Genomic DNA, 22,406 nt, shown 5'->3' on the forward strand with positions numbered 1-22,406 from the left:
GATGGCCAGGGTGGGGGATGGTGGGCAGCAGAGAAAATAGGAGCACAGAATGGGAGGGGATTTCTCAGGAAGCATAGGGACATTGCTCAATTAATTCCATTTCCAGCTCTGCTCATAAGAAATGTTGCTACCTAAAAATGACACTGAGCTTCCAGAAGAGGTGTCTAAGTAATCCTAGGGTGGGATTTATAGGAAGAGTCAGATCTTCCTATTAGGCATGTATTACTACTATTTAAACTGTTTCCCATATTTGAAGACTCACCTTAGGGTGCTTATTAAAAATTTAGATTTCCAGGCCCCACCTCAGACTAACAGAATCACACACCAGAGGACGAACCTAGAAATATATATTTAAGCTGCCCAGGATTCTTAAAGGGCAAGTTTGGAAAACACAGGCCCAGCTGGCAGAAGATGAATATACAGTCCTAGATCTGGGAACTTCCACTATAGGGACATATTATCCCATAGTGCACTAGAAAACTTTTCATTCTGAATGGGTATTTTGAACATGCCAATGTAGACAGCATAAGGTGTGGCCTGGAACCTCTAACAATGGATAAGTAACTAAAGATCTGAAAATGTGGGAGAAGGTTATTTGGAAGCTGGGATGAAAAGGTGGAAGTCATTACTCAATCTACATGTCAGATAGTGGGAACCAATTTCTTACTGCTGCCTCAGAAAAGACATGCATCTAAGTCCCTCCCTTGGTTTAGTTCCAGATCAAAGAATCTGGGAAAGGAGAAGACAGGATTATATTAATACTGTCCCCTGCAGAGAAATGTCCAACGCTCGTGGGGTAAGGGCACTGTTTCCTCCAGTATGCCTCACCCTATGCCATTCCTATTATACTGTAGCTAAGGTTCCTGCACCTTCCTGATGTTCTGGCCAGACATAGGTAGTGTGAAGTAGGTATAAGGCTGCTCTGTTTCCTTCCAGTGGCTCCTCTTTTTGAAAGAGCTTTTTTATTACCTCAGTAGTGTCATACACCCAATCAGTATCCTTCAAAAACCACACCAACATTTCCTCAGCATTGCCTTTTACTTTTTTGAGAGAAGTTAGGAGGAGGAAGGGGGACAAACAGGGTCACACTGGAATCTCTGAAGTGTATGAAACCTCTGATTGATAGTACAAGGATGGGATGAGATGGCCAGTCAGATTAGAGTGAAGGCCCCCAGGATTCTTTTTTTTTTCTATTAATTTCTATAAGCTAATGAAAGCAATATGGCATTTGTGAAAATGTCTAGCACATGAGAATCAATAAGTGTCAGCTGCCTTTTCTAGCAGGGTTCCCCACAGGCTTGGTTATACCTAGACATCATCATCCTCCTCCTTTCACAGGGGATGAAGCTCACCCAGAAAACCAGGGAACTAAAAGTGCAGTGCAGTTTGGGTAATGCAGTTGGCTAGCTGGCTCAGTGCAGGATCTCACTGTCTCCCCATCCTCCTTACTCTACTAGGCCAGGGAGGGCCTGAGAGCAGTTTCGCAAGTGGCTTCCCTGGGGCCTAGCTTGTCCAGGCAGATTCCATGTGGAGGGATGTGGGCTGCAAATCTCTAGTGCACAGTTCTCTCTTTTTGGCGATGATAATCTGGGGGAAAGAAGAAAGAAAAGGAGAAATATAGGAGGTTACTTTCAGGCCTGAGATCCCAATTCGCAACCCCAACTTGTGGGGCCTCCAGTAATTGGTATTTAAAGAATTCCTACCCAGGACCCGCTGGGTAAATGAAAAAGAGAATGGCACTTACTATAGGGAAAGAAGCGGACGCGCATGATGATTTCACGTGCTGTCTTCAGGATCTCAACAGCCTGGAAGGAACACAGCAGCTTGTACAAATGAAAAGATACGACCCAGGGCAGAACCATAACAGGTGTAAAGTAATTCGCCACTCCAACTTTCTAGGTCACTAATAGCTGCTTCCCTCTGGTACAGGAGAGATGCTCTATCAAGTTTCGGTTTAGGCTAATCCTGTCCAACCTGTCCTACTTCGGATGGCTGCCTGCCTCACCACAGCCCAAGATGCTGTGCTTACCTTGCTGTGCTCAATATCTTGAAAATCTACATCATTCACAGCTAGGACTTGGTCCCCTTCCTGAAGTCCAGCTCGATGTGCATCAGAGTCAGGAATCACCTATTGGTGATAAGAATACATGTGATCAGGGTAGACTAAGTCCTGAAGTATGTAAGTGAAATTAAGTGCTATTCAAATGTAGAGTGCTATTGCTTTTTTTGTGACAATGTAGGGAGACAGAGGGCTTGCTAGGTAGAAAGTTTTCAATGGTAAAGATGGTGTCCCCATTAAGCCCCATCAATGAATCCACCAAATACCATACTCTCAGCTCTTGGGACATCAGGATCCTGCAATCTGATAACTTAACAAAGGAAAGAAGCTATCCATATTGCCTACCAGACTCACACACCTTGGAGATGAAGATGCCTAGCTGGGAGGCCTTTCCTCCTCGGATGTTAAATCCCAACTGTAAGAAAAGAGTACAAAGTGGGGGCTCAACATATTTCAGAAACACAAGAACATCTAGTAGCATCAATGTATGATAGTTAGGCTTGTGTACCCCTCTGAGGGAAGTCAGAAGTTGTGGAGGTGTTATCTCAGCTTCTCTACCCCCAAGAGGCATAGTTTTCTCACCTCCCTACTTCCTTCCCAACTCTCACTCCCAACCATGGCCAACCTCTGGGCCTGTGTTCCTGGTATGAACAAATCTAGCCTGGAGTAAGAGGCAACTGCTCCATAAGCTCACCTGAGCTCCAGGAGGTTTCTTCAGCGTGACAATTCGGGGTAGAAACTGGGTCAACTCATTGTTGTAGTCTGGGTGGTATACCCTCTGCAAGACACAGCAACCCCAGAAATCTTACTACCAGTCTTAGACTTCACACCCACCTTCATCTGGAACACTAATACATCATCCTAAAGTCAGGAAAAGGTAAAGTCATGGATTAGTTGACGTGGAACAGATAATACTGACCAAATGAGTAGATAGAACGCATGGGGAAGTAGCAGCAGCCCAACAGCTCCCCACTCCTTTACTTGACAGAATGACTTTTCAGAAAGGGAGGCATTGATTGTGAATGGACCCTAGCAGGAGGCTTCCATAGGAAGCTCTCAATGAATGGGCCCAGTTGCTCAGAATCTTCAGGTTCTGGGTCCCCTGGTTGTGACAATGTGAAGACCCATTCTCCACTTAGCTTTTGAATCTGAACAGAAGGGCAGCAGAAATACTGCTGCTATTCTCCCTTTCATGCATCACCTCATGCCCATGGGGAAAAGGCCTCTATTCAGGGGTACAGATGGTACCCACCTCATGAGGAGGAATCCATGCTGGGGGATTCTCATAAGCAGGCAGGAAAACCACCGGGTAGTCATCATAAGGAATCCGGCTGTCCATCTCGGGCAAAGCCCTGGAACTGAAGGGTGAATCAAAGCAGACCAAAGTGTGTGCTGGACAGCAGAAGCCCAGCAAGTCTCAGAAAGCCCACATGTAGGTGATAAGATTAGGGGAGAGAAGGAAGAAAAAAGACGAAAGAAAACAATTAACCTTGCTAAACTAGGTACTCTATAGCGATGGCACCATTTCTCACAGTATCCCTGCAAAGTAGATATTACCATCCTCATCTCAGAGAAGAGAAAATCGGGTTGCGTATGAAATCCAAGGGAGTGCTGACTCCAACTATGCACAGGGACTCGAGGCAAGGTACCGCCCCACACTCCCTGGATGTGATTAATAATGGGGGGGGGGGTCCTCTGATCGACCCTTCCTTCACCACCAGGCAACTTCCAGATCCCCACTCCGCATCCTGTCTGTGTCCCGAGCATTCGGCAGCACAAATCCGGCACCATCTCACCTGCGGCGAGGCCTCAGCCACCACAGCCTCCGTTCACCACGAACTCAATCTGGGAACCGGAAGCGGATGCAGGGACGGGCCAGAAAGGGGCAGGGCCAGGGTGCGGCCTGCAGACTCTTCCCATCCGGCTGCGAAGGGCTTGCGCGCGCTGACGTGTGCTCCGCCCACAGGGTATCTGCGCTCCGATTGGCTGGAGCCTCCGGGGCCTATTTGAAACTTGGCGGTTAAAGCTCCGGTCGCGACAGGGCTGCAGGAGACTGGGAGAAATTCGGTGAGTTAAGGAGGTACTACTTAGCTCAAGATCTGCCTTTCCTTGTGTCTTGAGGTCTTGGTCCTTTGTCGCCGTCTCCGTTTCGTTTTTTTTTCTTTCCATTTCAGGCGCCACTTCGCTCTCTTCAGAGTGTTGGTCTCACAGGCAGTCCCGTCGTGGCCAAGCTTGAGGGAGAGTGAATCTCCTGAGGTAGCAATCCCGCTGTAAGGGGAGGCTGCCACGGCTCCCGCTGAGTTCCGTAACCCATCCCACCCTCTGAGGAAGGCTGGAACTGAGGGAGGACGCCCTCCCATCCCTGCCAACCTATCAAGATTCATCAGCAGGCTTTTTTTGTTGTTGTTTCCCCCCTCACAGAGACGGTGCTGAGGTAGGATCATGAAGGAAGAGGTAAAGGGAATTCCTGTAAGAGTGGCATTACGATGTCGCCCTCTCGTCCCCAAAGAGATTAGCGAGGGCTGCCAGATGTGTCTTTCCTTCGTACCCGGGGAACCTCAGGTGCGTAGCAGAGTCCTGGGCCTGCCGCTGAACAGCTGGGGCCTGAATGGTAGCGAGGGGCGTGGCTAGCCTTTCATTCATTTCTTAGGCCTTGTCCCTTGCCTTTTCTAGGTGGTGGTTGGTACTGATAAATCCTTTACCTATGACTTTGTGTTTGACCCCTCTACTGAGCAGGAAGAAGTCTTCAATACAGCAGTAGCACCACTCATAAAAGGCATATTTAAAGGTGAGGCTATTTAATTCTTCAGTCGTTTCTTGAACATATGCTATGTGCCAGATGCTGTGTTTGGGCCTGGCAAATAAAATAATAGATAAAACAAGCCCTGCCTTCAAAAACCCCACAGCCTAGGAATTAACACAGTAATATTTATGGAAAATCTCTCGACTAATACAGTTTTATACTGTATTTGCTTTCTGTGGTTCTGCTCATCTTTGACTTGTGTATATATATTTATATATATTAATTTTAATAATATATTTTATTTAGCCCAACACATCCAAAATATTATCATTTTTATTGTGAAATATAACATGTATACAGAAAAGTGACAACTTTCAAAGTATGGTTTAACAAGTAGTTATAGAGCAAATTTCAAAGTATGGTATGGGTTACAGTTCCACAGTTTCAGTTATTTCCTTCTAGCTGTTCTAATACACTAGAGATTTAAAAAAAATCTATATAATGATTCAGTAGTCATAATACTTTGTTAATTCCTTCCTTCTCTGTTGCTACTCCTCTCTCTCATTTGATCACTGTCTCAATCTTCAGGGTTATCTAGGCAATGACCACTCTAACTCATTCATATTGAAAAGGGGTGTTGACATTATGGGGAAGGGTGATGCAGCTGTTTGATTTTCTTGAAGAGACTGTTGCCTCTGGGTTTGGGGACTTATCTGGCATAGGATGACTTGTATAGATTTTTGTTTGTCCTGGAACCCCATTATATTAGGAACTCTTTGGTGGGTGCTGATGGTGATCTGCTTCCTGGTGACTTCATCCCTGTAGACAAACAAAGCACTCTTCCAGGCAACAGCTATTCACATATATTTTTTCAGTGATGTCATGGCACAGAGCACATTGCACACTTTGTTTCAAAACTAAAAAATATTAAAACCGTAATCTCAAACATATAGAGAAGTTGCAAGAACACATTTGAGATGAGTTGTTTGCATGACGCTCTCCTCCCTGAAGTCTTTAGTGTATATTTCCTGCAAAACAAAGTCTTTCTCCTACATAACCATAGGGCAACCATCAAAATCACAAAACTAGTACATAATTACCCTCTAATCCTCAGGCCCCATTCAAGTTTTTTCACTTTACCCAATAATGCCCTTTAAGGTATAAGGGTCTAGTTCAGAAATATACACTGTATTTAGTTGTACTATCTCTTTAATCTCCTTCATTCTAAAACAGTTCTTAAGTTTTCCTTTGACTTTCATGGTCTTGACACTTTTGAAGATTACAGGACAGTTATTTTGTAAACCATACCTCAATTTTTGGTTTGATGTTTACTTACAATTAGATTCAGATTGTTCTTCTTTAGCAGGGATATCTAAGTGTTGCTGTATTCTTATTGAATCCTATCAGGTAACATACGATGTCAATTTGTTCTATTACTGCTGACATGCATTTGGTTAAGGTGGTGTCCATCAGACTTCTCCACTATCAAGTTAATCTTTCTCCTATTTACATATTCTGAAGACCATTATATGGCTCTAAGTTTCTTCTAATTAACCATCCCCCTTTTCCTTTATCTATTCCTGAAACCATATGATTTCCAGATCCTTCATTATCCTGGTCATCTTCCTGAGAATGTACTTCCACAGCTTAATAAGAGCATTATAGCTCTATTTTTGTATTTTTAACTTAGGGAACTATGAAAATTAGATTATAGTCTTCAGAAGCAATATAAAATAGAAAGTGATCCATTATATGTGTGTTGTTAACATTGCGCTCAGTTGCAAAGACAAAGCCAATATTTTTCACAGTCAGCTCAACAGCACCCTCCTGTACTCTGTACTCCCAGTACCACAAAGCCCTGAGTATTCTGGAAGAAATACTGAAGCCTGGTTTCCCAAGTTATTGCTATATATACATATCTGTGGTAGTGTGTAAAATTATGGACTGTTATTCTCTTGCCCCAGAGTCATGCCATGTGATAGCAATCTATTACAGTGAAAATCTCAATTTCATATCTTATGATCTTTCAGAATGTCATGGTCTTCATTGAGACCAACAAGTTCATTCAAAACTTCAGAGTTTTTCTTCAGACTCCAACATTATCTTGGTAAACATTAGATAACAGCTTTGACATAAATATGTTCATCATTTAACAAAGAAAGTTTACCTCATGTTCCTTTAGAACAAAACTTCCTAAGGTCATATTTTTTCCACCTCGAAATAAGTTTGAATTTATAGTTCCTTCCAGGTACCATGCTTGCAATTTTAGTAGCTGCTGCCTTACAATTAATTAGACAGCAAGTAATAACAATTGAAGTTAACATGAGAATAGCCCATCTATTGTCTACTTGTTTCTTTTCTAATCTTGCTACAGTTGTAGCTCAATTTTATCTGCCTCTTCTTTCACTCAAAAATGTAAACTTATGAGTTTATATGTATAAAAGTTTCCTTTTATACATTTAAACTGGTATAAAAGGAAAATATACCAGTGACAGTTTGGATTCTCTGACAAGAAGAAATATACAAATTGATCTATAAAATAAACACTTTTACTAGAATTAAACTCAGGCAGAAATGTACTTTTTAGTCTTTCTGCAACTAGTGATAACAGATGACAACAAAAGACACAGCCAACTGTTCAATATCTCATTCTATTTAATAATTTAGAAAATACAAACAAGCAAAAACAAAAAAGAGAAAACAGGAAAAGCTCACCTACCATCCTATTATCATTTTGAGATAAATATCAAAATATTATTTATTTGATCTTTTCCTATTTGTATACTTACACTTTAACAATTATTTTTAACCTGTGTTTTTCATTCAACTATATTGTGAACATCTTTTAATGGATGATTCTTTGTAAGTCCTCTATAAAAGCAAAGGACAGGGGTGTGGGACGGTCGCCTCAGCGCTCGGAGAGGTGGCCAAGGAATGGCCGGGCCGGGGGTGGGCGGGAGCCTCAGTGGCGGCGGCGGCTGGGGGCAGTGAGCGCGGTGTGCGGCTGCCCCTTCCCAGTGGCGGCGGAGGCGGCGGTGGCGGCCGGGGCGGCGCCGCACCGCACGGCGCGGGCGGCCATGGAGCGAGCCTAGGGCCGGGCAGGAATTGCAGGAGGTACTACAAAGAAGACATGGACCGGTGTGTATGATCATGGAATCTTCTTGCTAACATCACCACCTGCTCTCCTTGATATGTGAGAGTCTGAGTCAGGGGGAAAGGAAAAGAGGTCAACATGAAGCTAAAGCAGCGAGTCGTGCTGTTAGCAATTCTTCTTGTCATCTTTATCTTCACCAAAGTTTTCCTGATTGATAATTTAGATACATCAGCTGCCAACCGGGAGGATCAGAGGGCTTTTCACCGAATGATGGCTGGCTTGCGGGTGGAGCTGAAACCCAAGCTGGACCACACCTTGCAGTCTCCCTGGGAGATTGCAGCCCAATGGGTGGTTCCCCGGGAAGTGTACCCTGAAGAGACACCAGAACTGGGGGCAATCATGCATGCCATGGCCACCAAGAAAATCATTAAAGCTGATGTGGGTTATAAAGGGACACAACTGAAAGCCTTACTTATACTTGAAGGAGGTCAAAAAGTTGTCTTCAAACCTAAGCGGTATAGCCGAGATTATGTGGTAGAAGGGGAACCATATGCCGGTTATGATAGACACAATGCAGAGGTAGCAGCCTTTCATTTGGACAGGATTCTGGGCTTCCGTCGAGCCCCCTTGGTGGTTGGCAGATTTATTAATCTGCGGACAGAGATCAAGCCTGTTGCCACGGAGCAGCTGTTGAGCACCTTTCTAACTGTAGGAAACAATACTTGCTTCTATGGGAAGTGTTATTACTGCCGAGAAACAGAGCCAGCTTGTGCCGATGGAGACACGATGGAGGGATCTGTCACACTCTGGCTTCCAGATGTGTGGCCTCTGCAGAAACACCGACATCCATGGGGCAGAACTTACCGAGAGGGCAAATTGGCCAGGTGGGAGTATGACGAGAGCTACTGCGACGCTGTGAAGAAAACGTCTCCTTATGATTCTGGCCCACGCCTCCTGGACATCATTGACACAGCTGTGTTTGATTATCTCATTGGCAATGCTGACCGCCATCACTATGAGAGCTTTCAAGATGATGAAGGCGCTAGTATGCTCATCCTTCTTGATAATGCCAAAAGCTTTGGGAACCCCTCGCTGGATGAGAGAAGCATTCTTGCCCCTCTCTATCAGTGCTGCATCATTCGGGTTTCTACTTGGAACAGACTAAACTACCTGAAGAATGGTGTGCTGAAGTCTGCCTTAAAATCTGCCATGGCCCATGACCCCATCTCTCCAGTGCTTTCTGGGCCTCACCTGGATGCTGTGGACCCACGGCTGCTGAGCATCCTGGCCACCGTGAAGCAGTGCACTGACCAGTTTGGGGTGGACTCTGTGCTAGTGGAAGACAGGATGCCTCTCTCCCACTTGTAATTTTCAACACAGAATATGTGAAACTTCTTTTTGCAAAGATAGAAAAACAGCACAATCAATTCTAAATGTAACAGATGGATTGGAAATGGCCAGCAGCAAGTTCTGGCGATAGGGGACAGGGTGGCCTTGGATGTCTTTGGTGTTTTCCATAGTAGAAACTAAAGCAAAGACTACAAGTTTCAGACCACAGAGCTGTTCCTGCTGAATCACCTTTTGACTTCCTTGGCATCATCTGCCCATTCTAGCAGTGGGCGGCATGGTTAGTCTTAATTTCTCATGCCAAAGGACAAGCAGAGAAGTGACATTGGATAGGTTAATGCTGGCATTGTTTCTGGAGTGTGTGTTTTGAGTTAAACCTTACAGTCCTTTTCCCAAATGTGTGGATTTTCTGAAAACACTTTAGAGTCTCTTATGTCCTTTTTCACCAGAGCTAGTCACATTGGAAAGCTTACTGCCTCCTAAGGAGTGGCGGCAAATAAAACCTTGCCTTCTTTTGAGCCGAGATCGCACTCTCTGTTGGAGGGGACATGGTTTTAGGTAGCATTGAGAGGAGGGCAAAAGCAGGGAAGGCATTTGGGCTTTTAAGCAGTTGGCTAGTGGTGCTTTTGATGATTCTTAGAGGAGGAAAGGAGAAAGGGATCACTTGATCTCCAGAATCAGGGAGATGATTGAATTTTATACTGAGATCATTAGTGAAAACAGATTCCCCTGAATTTAGGTTCTTCAGGTGTGTAAAAAACAAAGATGGCTTTGTACCTAAGTAAAGTCTTCATTCTCACAGTTTTGTCCAAATTGGTCAAATAATTGTCTCTAAAGAAAATATTTTACATCCCAAGAATGATTCTCTTATGGAGACTTTTTTTCCCCCTTTTGCCCAAAGCAGGCAAATCCTTTCTTAATTAACAAAGCAAACTGAAATAATACCTTGAGTAAGAGTCAGGTTGCCTGTGTTCTCTGCCATCTTCATTTCTCTTCTGAACCGAATTTCCACATCTGCCTTTAAGGCATTTGGACATTGAAGCTGCTGCTCCCAAGAGACTGACAACCCTGTCCGTGCCTTTCTTGTGAGAAAAGCCAGCTCACTCCTACAGATAGTAGTGCACGTCCTGTTGGTGGCTGGACTTAGCTTACGATTTGGGCCATGCAAAAGACTGGCAACAAAGATTTTAAGCCTTCTGAGCCTTGAAATTAAGGAAGTTACCATGAGGAGCCTTAAGATTTTGATTTATATCAAACCCTAATTTCATTATTCAGTCTCTGTTGGAGTTCTGAACCCACGATGTGGTACTGTCCTTCCACCTCTTAGCATATTCACATTTCAAGTTACTAAACCACCAGTGCATTTTTGTGTTCTGGCAAAGTGATTTGACATGTAAGCAGCTGCAGTGAAAGACTGGGCCAGAAGGCAACATGCCTGGTGCACCCACTCAACCTGTGCTCAGAGCTGTATGTTTTTCTCTCCTGCATCTTGTCTGGGTGCTGTTCAAGTTTTTTACTTCTGTCCAGCAGAGACTAATATTTTAAACAGTGCGGTTGAACAAATTTTATGTCAGCCATTGGAGATCAACTTTAGGCAACCACACTTAAAAAAAAAAAAGCTTTAGGATTTGTGCGCTAATTTTCTCCTATTGAAAGATAACCGAGTAACCTGTAACTACTTTAAAATAGCATGAAATTGGAGGTACTTTTGTACTTTGTATATTTGTTTTAAGGTGGGCATGGGCTGAGTTATAAAAAGGGTATTGAATTTAAGATGTCAGATATTAGCACAGAACTGAAGGAGTATTAACAAAAGGAGGCACTGATTTCCATTTTCAGGCCATTTACTATGTGTGTCCAGGGACATGCACAATTTAGCTTGAGAATACTTTAGATAGTGCTTATCCTACAGCTTCTGGGAGACAGCTGGAAGGAGACAGTAGGAAGGATGTCATCTCTGTTCTCCTTGATAATGTTAGTTGAACTAAATTGTGAATTAATGTCCTTTCAAACACATGATGCCACACAGTGTGCCACACTGGAGTAAGTCACAGCTTCCCAAACTGGGAACTTCATTTATAATGTTGAAGGTAGAAGATTCTGCTAACGAAAAAAGCAGGTGGGAAAGCTGCTTTGAAAAACGTCTCATCCTTTCTTCAAAATATTGCCGAAAATATATCATTTAATTCTCTCCCTACTAATTTCAAATTCTTGACTTTAAAAATGTTCAGATCCATTATAGTTAAAGCTAGAATTATGATAATAGAGTGGTATGACAGTACAGATTTATTTCCTGAGTCAGGATTGGATTAAGCTGAAAAAGTACATAGAGGTGAGACTTGGAGAAAACAACCATAAGTTTACAGCCCTAAAGTTCAAAAACAGTACATTCTGTTAGAAAAAAGGGGTAGCTATGTTTTTAAAGTTTCATAACGCTATCCTTCTAATGGTTTATTTATTAGAATCTAGCGCTATTACAATCAAAACAAGTCATTGGAGGGGTGTTCGGCGTTTGTCAACCCTGAGTTGAGTGTACCTAGCTGATATATAATAGGTAGATGTGGGTACATTTTAATATTACAAAACAAGGAGAATCAGAACTGCCTGCCATTTCCTGCTCTCCTTCCCCCACTTTTAAAAAATATTTATTCAAAAGTTTGAGTGGGGAAGTGGATGTAGAGGATTCATTCTAAGTGTTCCTTAATATGAGGCTAGATTGTGGATTAGGGGAGGGACCTAAATAACTTTCTGTAAAGAACAAATTAATAGGATCTGTGTGCTCAGAGTATTGTTCAGTAATGTATTAATGAAGCATTTCTCCTCATTAATAAACCCTGTTTTCACTCAGGGTTAATATGTCAAATGAAAGGAAAGATGAATCCTATACATGGAAATTTTTCAGTGTCACCTGAAGGCATCATGTTCTTCCCATGAAATCTGTCTTTTCTTTTAAAATGGGGGAAAAGGTCTTTTGGCCTCCCTTTCCCATCCATCATACTCAGCCTCCCTCCTATCGTTCCCACTCTTGTTTGACAGGTAAATGACCACACCTGAATGACAATAGAAAGCTTCTGTCAGGGAGCTATCTCCTAGGAGACATCCTGTGTTCTTGAGCTTCAGGAAACATTAGTAAAGATATATGTATATATATTGTCATATATGTTATTCTAGGAAGAAAACATATTTATTTTGACACAGGGAAACTGACTTATGTTGCTGAAGGACTTAAAGCTAATAAAAGATTCTTTTCTCAGTCTCTGAGACTGGGTACTAAGTGACATAAAGACCATTCATCTGAACAGCAACTTGAACAAGTCGGGGGTGCCAGCTCCTGCTCCACACACTAGTGAGCCGGACAGACCTGACTTCGTGAAATGTACTGTACAGAGGAAGGCCTATTTTTCTCCCTTTGATTCCGCAAGTCTGGGTGGTGAAAAGGTAGGGGCTGGGTACTATACCGCCCCAGGATTTTAAGGAACCAAATAAAGCGTGGGGAGAACTGGGGAGAACTTAACTGGGAAGCTAATTTATTTGCTTATAAGGGAGGTGGAAGAACCACTCCCTCTCTCTCTTGTTCTGCCAAGGATTTCACCTCAGAGCTGTTGCACAAATGGAGGCTGTATTTGGTAAGACACCAAACAAGACAGATGCAAAGCTAAATTTCTAATATGGGTTTTAATTCTGAAGAAAAAAAAACAAAAATAAAGATTTTAGTAAATAAAAAAAAAAAAAAAAAAAAAAAAAAAAAAAAGCAAAGGACATGCATCACATTGAATCATATCTAAATGAAAACATTTCCATGAGGAACCTGAGTTAATATGGTCCAGATGCATTCTGAGAGGTAAGATAGGGAGCAGATGCTTTCATTGACTATGAAGAGCAATTAACATTGCCATTTCAAATGAAGACTATTAACCAAAGAAACACATGCTGAAATCCTTTTTATTTATGTAGCTTCTAAGACTTATTTAATTCTCATAATTTTGAATTGCTTAAGATAGAGAGAGAATACAATTATAAAGTCTGAACAGCTTTTTGACAGTGATTTGGCCACCTTCTTTATCTGTCGTACCTTTAAGTGTTGTACTTCCTAGCTTTTAATGGTTTATCAAGAGAGGGTGCATTCTGGGGGTTGATATTTTCTTCTTTGCTTGTTCTGAGTAGTGCAAAGTCACAGCACCCATATGGCTTTTCTTTGTGTCTTCTATTCCCAAGAGACTGTATCTTAAGAGAGCAGTCTTAATTTTGTTACCTGTAATTGCTAAAAAAGAAAATGGAGTATATTGATTGGGTAAAAATGTTCGAGCCCCGCTATGCATGTGACTTCTACTTTGCTAGGATACAATGCAACGGTCCTGGCCTATGGACAGACTGGCTCTGGAAAAACCTATTCAATGGGAGGTGCATACACTGCAGAGCAAGAAAATGAGCCAACAGTTGGGGTCATTCCTCGGGTAATACAACTGCTCTTCAAAGAAATTGAAAGAAAGAATGACTTTGAATTTAGTACGAAAGTGTCTTACTTGGAGGTAAGTGATTTATCTTTAATTATTCTGAATTCAATATTATCTTTGGGTAGAAGAATAAATCTAAATCAGGTTTTTCCTGGCATGACTCAAATTAGTAAACTGCATTTTTAGTAAATTTCATTTTAATAAATTGATAGAGAAAACTAACTGGCTCAGTTGGATCTGGCTCCCACCCAGTTCTTTCTTTCTTTGAATAGTTTGTTTAATCCGATTGTTAGAGGAGTTGGCATTGCTATTTAAAAAGATAATAGGAATTCTTTAATTCTAATTTGGCGTCTATTACTGATTCCCTGTAGAGTCTTCAGAAAACTATTAGATTTCTCTTTTATGTTTTGAGGCTTAAGTGATATACTGCTGCTTCATGAAGAATGTTATAAAAATTGGGTGAAGTATTGAGCTGTATAAGTGGTGATATAGCATGTTTATTCAACAAATATTGAGTACCTACTATGTGCCAGGCCCTGTCCTAGGCACTTAGATATATCAAGTATCTGGGATATATCAGTGAATAAAACAAACAAAACTCCCTACCCTTGTGAAAGCTTACATTCTAGTGTATATCAGTATACAAGTAGATAGGCCAGTTATATCTAACCTTATGACACCAAAAACATATTTCAGGAACTTATGGCTTCTGGGAAACTAGCTGTTTGGTTTCAAAGCAGTGATAAGAGACAAAATGTAGGTGGTGTCTTATCTTTAAGGAGCAATAATTAAATTTACACCATTTAAGCATGCAATTGTATGTGAATACCTCATCCTGGACTTGAATTTGAGTATGTTGATGGGGATGAGAGACATAATGTTGAACATCACTAAGAGTAGCCTTCTTGAGTCTCTTGATTGACCCAGTTGTGGCCAAGGTTGTTGAATATAAAAATATCTTGGGAACCTGGTATGTTAAAGGCTAGCAACAACATACAACAACAAACAAATAATAGTGCTTACTATGTACTAAACACTATTCTAAGCACTTAAAGTTTTGTTTTCTGTTGAAACATTGGCTGCCACTTCTGTCTTTTGACTTCATTTGCTTCACACCCCACAACCCCCGAAGGACCCTTTAGTCACATTTTAACAAAATCTGTGAAGGTAACACTGTTATGACACCATCAAATAACAGAATTGGGACACCCATGTAACTTTTCTTTGTATCTGCTATTCCTAAAAGACTGTCTTAAGAAAGCAGTCTCAATTTTGTTACAAGTAATATGTGAATTCATTCTTATAAAATATCAGATGATTACATGTACGGTTGAAGTCCTTTTCTTAATTATGAAAATAATACATGTTTTTTGTAAAAAAAAAATTGAGAAGTTACAAAGAATTTTTTTTTAAATGGCTGTGATCCCACCTGTCAGAGGTTACCACTGTTAACATTTTGTTTTTGCCTCTATTTTCAACAATATCAGATCTACAATGAAGAAATCTTGGATCTTCTATGCCCATCTCGTGAGAAAGCCTCCCAAATAAGTATACGGGAGGATCCTAAGGAAGGCATCAAGGTATGTTGGTCTGTCACTTGATATTATTAAAAAATGTTAGAGAATACTAAAGTTCATATCCCCTTTTATTTGCCACTGTGTTTAAATGACTACTAATATTTCAGTCTTTCAGAATTTGTGGGGACCTCATTCCCTATTTTAATTTAGAATTCTTAGATGGGAGCTTCTTGTAGAGAAAGAATGCAGAACTTATATTTTGTTTTGTCACCTTCCTGTTACCTCTTGAAGGAATGCTAATATCAATTAAATATTATTTGCAGAGTTCTAAGGCTGGACTGCCCAATGTGATTGCCACTAGCCACAAGTGGCTATTTAAATTTATTAACATTGAATGAAATTTAAAATTTCGTTCCTCAGTCACACTAGCCACATATCAAGTACTCAATAGCCACATGTGGCTAGTGATCACTGTGCATATATAGAACATATCCATGATCACAGAACATTCTATTGGACAGGACAGTAATAGACATTGTGATAGGCTCTGGGAGGATATAAAAACAGTGAAAAGTTAAATAAAATTAAAAATTTAAATCATAAGTACCATAGGAGGAAGAAATCACTTATTTGAGAGGCTCATATCACATGATATAGAGGATAATGAGCTGTTGCTGAACAGAAAATTTGAGGTAAGGTTGGAAGTTTCATATGTGGGAGTGTACCAGATCCAGAAGTCGATGCTGAAAACAGATGGAGCTTGGTTCTTGTACCAGTTTGATTGTTCCGGAGTGAGAGATTCAAAGCCTAGAAGTAGATTAAGTAGTACAGACTTGGGAAAACTTGGCAAAATAATGTCTTACCCATCTTCCTCTCCTTTCCCTCTTCCCCTGCCCAAAGTAAAAAAGAAAGTTGAAGGATTAGGGTACAGGTGAGGAGCGGGTGCGTGTGCTTCTGATTTCTTTTTTTCCTTCTGGGTTCTTATGTTGTTGGCCAGATACTAAAGCAAGGCTCGAAGAGTTGGACCTATTTTGAAAGCCTGATAAGCTTGGAATACAGGAAAATGATTTGAATAGTGGGGATCAGAAACCCAAATAAAAAACCTGCACATGCCGTCACCAGAGAGTGTTGATACTGAGTCAGCTCTTGGCCCTGTTCCAAGATCTTTTACATGCCCCATGCTAAGGCAGGAATTAATACCCAAACATTGTTTGAGTTGAAATTTACAAGTAGAAGCAGTGTGAGTTTGGCTCAAACCGGGGGTGGGGGTGGGGGTGGGGTGGGTGGGAAGGACAATTTATAAGCATTCTTCAGATGGAATGGATGGGATTTAGGTCAGAGAAAAGCAGTAAGGGTATTCTGGTAATAAGGAATAGCTTAAGCAGACAAGCAGAAAATATTTTCCTGGGGGGAATAATACTAGAGGAGTCTGGCTGGCTGGGTTGTAGGATTTGGGTTGGGAAATAGTAGGAGATGAGTTAGGACCAAATTATGAGGCTAGCCTAAAGAAAGCCTAAAGAAGCCTAAAGCTTCTGTCCCTGTGAGCAGTATATCAGCTGTTTAATGCTTCTGCTATCTAAGTTAGCTCTCAGACATTAGGAGAGTATCTTAACATCTCTTTGAATCCTCATTATCTACCCCAGGATTTAGTAGTTTGGTGATATTTTAGGAAGCAAGATTTTAAGAAGATTAAACAGAAATGGATTGAAAAGAAAAAAGACTAGGGTGAGGAAAATTGGGGAAACTGATGCCTTCTTTTCCAGGCATTAAGTAATATGGGCCTGGACTAAGCAAGTAGGTGTGGAAAGGAAAGGAAACAATAGATTCAATAGATTCAAAAGAATGACTAGCAGTTGGTAATAGATGAGATATAGAAGAATGGGAGGAGTTGATGGTGAACCTAAGTTTCTGAGAATATGAGAATAGGGATACTATTAACAGAAATGGAAAAGTTGAATAGAGAATTAGTGTGGGTGGAAGGAAGATGATTATCATTTATAATTTACTGAGTTCAAAATATAAGCAATAAGTGGTTAGAAATAAAGGACTAGAAATTAAGGCCTTTATAAGTTTGGGAGCCATGAAGTAATAAAATCCAACATATTGGGGCTAAAAGTCCAATCATCTTGTCCAATCCCCAGAGGCTCCAAGAGATGTTGACTTGTACAGGTTTTCCCAGGTAGATACAGTACCATGCCTAGGACCCTCTTCTCCTGGCTTCCCAATCCAGTGAAAACCATATCATGCTTTTTCCCCTAGTGAAATGAGGTATAAATGGGTCAGAGGGCATAGGGAGGAGCATGAGGTCACAAGGAGGGAAAAGTAGCAAAGAGAAATATGCTAGCTGTTTGTATTGCACTTGCTGGCCCCGGGGCCAAAGTTTTCCTTCACTTGGGCCTCCCTGGAAGTCTCCTATCCATTGCCACCCTAAAATCTACACATCTCTTCTAGCTCCAGTATTAGCTGGCATCCTTATTTCTGAAGTCCCTGGGGAAGATTGAAAACCTTGGTTTTCAGAGATCTTCACAGAGTTGCTAGTTCAAAAGTCCTCATTATCATGACTCTATTTATTGACATTCTACTGGAACATTGAGGCATTATTTTTTTAAGCCACCAATCCCTATATTTCTGATCAAGTATTTGAAGTATGAATTATGAGAGAATTTTCTCTTTCTCTGAATTAGATTGTGGGACTCACTGAGAAGACTGTTTTAGTTGCCCTGGATACTGTTTCCTGTTTGGAGCAGGGCAACAACTGTAGGACTGTGGCCTCCACAGCTATGAACTCCCAGTCTTCCCGATCTCATGCCATCTTTACAATCTCCATAGAGCAAAGAAAGAAAACTGACAAGTAAGTTATCATTTAGAGTTAAGGTTTTTAATATTAGTTCTAAAGTTGAGTATTAGGCTGCTTCTTTAATGGAATTGACAAATTATCAACCATCAGTGCTGTGAGCATTTAGTAACCAATGGAGCGAGCCATTCTGACTTACCCAAAAGAAAACAAGAACCAACAATTCAGCTTTGATACTCAGCTTCTCTTAAGCTTGCGTACCATTCTCACTAATGTCTTCCTGTCGTTATTGCAGAAATAGCACCTTTCGCTCCAAGCTGCATCTTGTAGACCTTGCTGGATCAGAAAGGCAGAAGAAAACCAAGACTGAAGGAGATCGTCTAAAAGAGGGTGAGAATAATTAAGGCCAAAAAACCTCCAGTATCGTGATGTCTAGTATTGGTATTGTTGGTGTCTTGACTGGGTTATTTCAGATCACATTCTAACAGTAACTACAATTCAAGTTTGAGGCTGATTTTCAGAAATAGTGAAAATTTGTTTCTTTCCCTTGTACTCGTTCTCTAATTCAGGTTATGAGATTTGGATATGGCCCCTGATTTGATTTGATCTGATCTGGTCCAGGCAAGTTTTAGTTTTAGTTTTGTTTTGGTTTATCCAACTACTTATAATTAAAATCTATATCCTGATTCTGCTATCTCCACTATTCACTGTCCCTCCCAGATGTTGTCACCTATAAACCTTATCAGCATGGTTTCCATATCTAATGATGCCTAATGCTAGAACTCTAAGGCATATGCTATTAAAAACCTTCATCTAGCATGATAGTGATCTGGTAATCTGCATTTCTGCATGCTTTGGGAATGGTCCTTCAAGCAATTATCATTTATTTAACAATAATTAACATCGAGCTCATGTTTCTCAATTTTGTTCTTAAGGATCTCATGAAAGATTTTGTCAAATGCCTTGTTAAAGTCCAGATGTACTATGTCTACCATATTTCACACAGCTACCAGCTTAGTAACAGTATGAAAAAGAAATAAGGATTAGTCTAAATTGACTTTCTGAGTGAATTCAAGCTGGCTTCTTGCTTATTCTTCCATTTTTAACATTCTTTCAAGCCATCCTTGTAGTAATCCATTCTGCACTTATATCAAACTCACTGGTCTTTAATTTATGGAATTAACTTTTACCCCTCTTTTGAAAATTGAAATTGTATCTGCCCAGTCTTCTGGAATATCATCCATGATTCCTCAAAGATTGACAAAGCTTCAGCAGTCTCATTTGAAATTACTCTCAGTGCAATATTTGAACTTGTAGGAAAGTAGTTTGGTTCTCACTTACTACCTCTTTACTCTTCCTGAGCTTCAGTTCCCTCTGGGGAACTGGGAAGACAGAAGAAAAATCAGTAATTAAGGAGTTTAACCTCTTTGCATTTATCATTATTATACTTCTGGCACCTTTCAGAGACGTATTTCTTCCTCATTCAACTTTTTGTTCTGAGTGTATTTTAAAGTGCCCTTTTTACTGTCCTGTGTTTTATACTTTGAGATTTAACTTTCTCAATATCATTTTAGCAGTTCTAGTACCCCTTTTATCTTTTTTTAAGTGTACACTCCTGAGATTTTTTTAACAGCTTTGTTCAGACGAGATATACCTCACATACCATAAAACTCACCCTTTTAAAGTATACAATTCAGTGGTTTTTAGTATATTTGCAAAATTATGTAACTATCACAATAAATTTTAGAACATTTTTATCACACTGAAAAGAAACCTCATACCAATTCATTAGCAGTCACTCCCCATTATTCTCCATACCGCCCTGCCCCTAGCCTCTCACAGCAAATAATCCACTCTCTGTCTCTATAGAGTTCCCTATTCTGGATATTTCATATAAATGGAATCATGCAATATGTGTGATGTCTTTTGTGACTGGCTTCTTTCACATAGTGTAGTGTCTTCAAGGTTCATCCATGTTGTAACATGTATCAGGATTTTGTTCCTTTTTATTGCCAAACAATACTGTATTATATCAATATACCACATTTATTTATCCATTCATTGGTTGATAGACATTTGAGTTGTTTCCACTTTTAGCTATTATGAATAATGCAGCTATGAACATTCATGTACAAGTTTTCTGTGCAGGGTCATATGATACCTGCATGTCTAACTTTTTGAAGAACTGCTAGACTGTTTTCCAAAGTTGGCTGCACCATTTTACATTCCCACCAGCAATGCCTGAGGGTTCCAATTTCTCCAGATTCTTACCAACACTTGTTATTATCTGTCTTTCTGATTATAGCCATTTTAATAAGTGTGAAGTGGCATCACATTGTATTGTGATTTTTTAAAATTTTTATTTTGGTAACGCATATACAACAACTTCCCATTTTAACCTCTTCCATGTGTACCATTCAGTGATATTAATTACATTCATAATATTGTGCTACTATCATCACCATCCGTTACCAGAACTTTTCATCAAGCCATAACTTCCTGTCCCTCCAGCCCCTGGTAACGAATTCTACTTTCTGTCTCTGAATTTCCTTATTCTAGGTATTTCATGTAAGTGAAATCAAACAACATTTCTTCTTTAGTGTCTGGATTATTTCATGTACAGTGTCTTCAAGATTCATCCATGTTGTAGCATCTATTAGAACTTCATTCCTTTTTTTAGATGAATAATATTCTATCTTATTTATCCATTCATCAATTGATGGACACTTGGATTGCTTCCATCTTTTGTCAATTGTAGATAATGCCTCTATGAAAATTGGTGTGCAAATATCTGTTCAAGTCCATGCTTTCAATCCTTTGGGGTATAAACCTAGCAGGTCATATGGTAATTCTGTTTTTTTAAAAGACGTTTTCCCATATTTTCTTCTAGGAATTTTGTTGTTTTGTTTCTTATATTTAGATCTTTGATCCATGTTGAGTTTATTTTTGTATATGGTGTGAGCTGGGGGTCCACCTTTATTTTTTTGCATATGGCTATCCAGTTCTCTCAGCATCATTTATTGAAGACACTATTCTGTCCCCATTGGGTAGTCTTGGTACCCTTGTCAAAGATCAGTTGGCCATAGGTGTGAGAGTTTATTTCTGAACTCTCAATTTGATTCCATTGGTTCATGTGTCTGTCTTTGTGCCAGTACCATGCTGTTTTGATTACTGTAGCTTTAAAATAAGTTTTAAAATCAGAAGTGTGAGTCCTCCAACTTTGTTCTTTTTCAAGATGATTTTGCCTATTCAGGGCCCCTTACCCTCCCATATGAATTTGATGATTGATTTTCCATTTCTGCAAAGGAAGGTATTGGAATTTTGATTGGGATTGCATTGAATCTATAAATCGCTTTGGGTAGAATTGACATCTTAACAATGTTTAGTCTTCCAGTCTATGAACATGGACTGTCCTTCCATTTATTTACTCCTTTAATTTCTTTCAGCATTGTTTTTAGTTTTTCATGTATAAGGCTTTTACATCTTTGGTTAAGTTTAATCCTAGATATTTGATTCTTTAAATTGCTGTTGTAAATGGTATTTTTTCTTGATTTCCTCTTCATATTGTTCATTGCTAGTGTGTAGAAACACCACTGATGGTTGCATATTGATCTTGTACCCCACTGCTTTGCTGAATTTGTTTATTAGCTCTAGTCACTTTGTTGTGGATTTTTCAGGACTTTCTATATATAGGACCATGTCATCAGCAAATAGGGAAAGTTTTCCTCCTTCCTTTCTAATTTGGATGCCTTTCATTTCTTTTTCTTGCCTAATTGCTTTGGCCAGAACTTCCAGTACAATGTTGAATAACAGTGGTGACAGTGGACATCCTTGCCTTGTTCCAGATCTTAGGGAGACTGTAGCTTAGGTTTGTTTTAATTACTGAATTTTCTTACCCAATTTGATGTTCTCTTTTAACAGGGGATTTTAACCTATGTATTTTTGTGTATCTTTGGAACTTATTCCTGTCATCTTGTTGGCTACTAGCCCAATGCCTTACTCCTACTCTGGTTCCACAGCCAAAATTACTTTGAATATTGTCCCAGGGCTCCCTCCTTTTCCTGTATCCACTTCCTTCCAGTATGCAATACCCCTGGAGCTGGTGCCGCCTTTTTACAGCAGTTCTCTTTTGTATATTTTTTTCTTCTGTTAGTCTGATTGATCTGTTTTCAGTTGCTCATGGATTTTCACAATTTTTGATTCATCAATGTTAGATTCACAGGTGCTTTGTGGCTTTCCTACTTGCAGCATCTTCAAAGACTTTTAGGGGCCCATAAAGGAATTTATTCAATTACATTAAAGGTTTTTACATACACATTCTGGGCTGCCTGTCTTAGCTTTGGTTTCCACAAGTGTAAAAATAGAATTTGAATGTATACCCCCACAGAGTTGTTGTGA

At 40.2% G+C, this 22,406-nt stretch overlaps 3 protein-coding genes across 3 annotated transcripts in view; 2 read left to right on the forward strand and 1 right to left on the reverse strand.

The window, feature by feature from the left end:
- Positions 1 to 1,019: 1,019 nt before the first annotated feature.
- PDZD11 (PDZ domain containing 11) lies at positions 1,020 to 3,977 on the reverse strand. Its single transcript, XM_037821741.1, has 7 exons — positions 3,856 to 3,977; positions 3,312 to 3,417; positions 2,754 to 2,837; positions 2,418 to 2,474; positions 2,030 to 2,128; positions 1,745 to 1,805; positions 1,020 to 1,587 (listed from the first exon to the last, which is right to left on the reverse strand). Exons 2-7 carry the CDS (start codon positions 3,396 to 3,398, stop codon positions 1,553 to 1,555), a joined length of 423 nt encoding a protein of 140 aa, XP_037677669.1. The 5' UTR covers positions 3,399 to 3,417; positions 3,856 to 3,977; the 3' UTR covers positions 1,020 to 1,552.
- A 102-nt stretch (positions 3,978 to 4,079) lies between these two features.
- KIF4A (kinesin family member 4A) overlaps positions 4,080 to 22,406 on the forward strand; it is a 146,476-nt gene continuing 128,149 nt past the window's right edge. Inside the window, exons 1-7 of the mRNA XM_037821548.1 lie at positions 4,080 to 4,126; positions 4,481 to 4,621; positions 4,733 to 4,847; positions 13,582 to 13,772; positions 15,185 to 15,277; positions 17,899 to 18,065; positions 18,304 to 18,398. Of these exons, the coding sequence (XP_037677476.1) occupies positions 4,502 to 4,621; positions 4,733 to 4,847; positions 13,582 to 13,772; positions 15,185 to 15,277; positions 17,899 to 18,065; positions 18,304 to 18,398 (781 nt within the window). The 5' untranslated portion in view covers positions 4,080 to 4,126; positions 4,481 to 4,501. The remainder of the gene's footprint in view (positions 4,127 to 4,480; positions 4,622 to 4,732; positions 4,848 to 13,581; positions 13,773 to 15,184; positions 15,278 to 17,898; positions 18,066 to 18,303; positions 18,399 to 22,406) is intronic.
- On the forward strand, positions 7,850 to 11,724 carry LOC119522866 (glycosaminoglycan xylosylkinase). Its single transcript, XM_037821552.1, has one exon. The coding sequence runs from the start codon at positions 8,035 to 8,037 to the stop codon at positions 9,262 to 9,264; it is 1,230 nt and encodes a 409-aa protein (XP_037677480.1). The 5' UTR covers positions 7,850 to 8,034; the 3' UTR covers positions 9,265 to 11,724.

This window comes from Choloepus didactylus, chromosome X (genome assembly GCF_015220235.1).
Source record: "Choloepus didactylus isolate mChoDid1 chromosome X, mChoDid1.pri, whole genome shotgun sequence".
In the NCBI taxonomy this organism is placed as follows: Eukaryota; Metazoa; Chordata; class Mammalia; order Pilosa; family Megalonychidae; genus Choloepus; species Choloepus didactylus.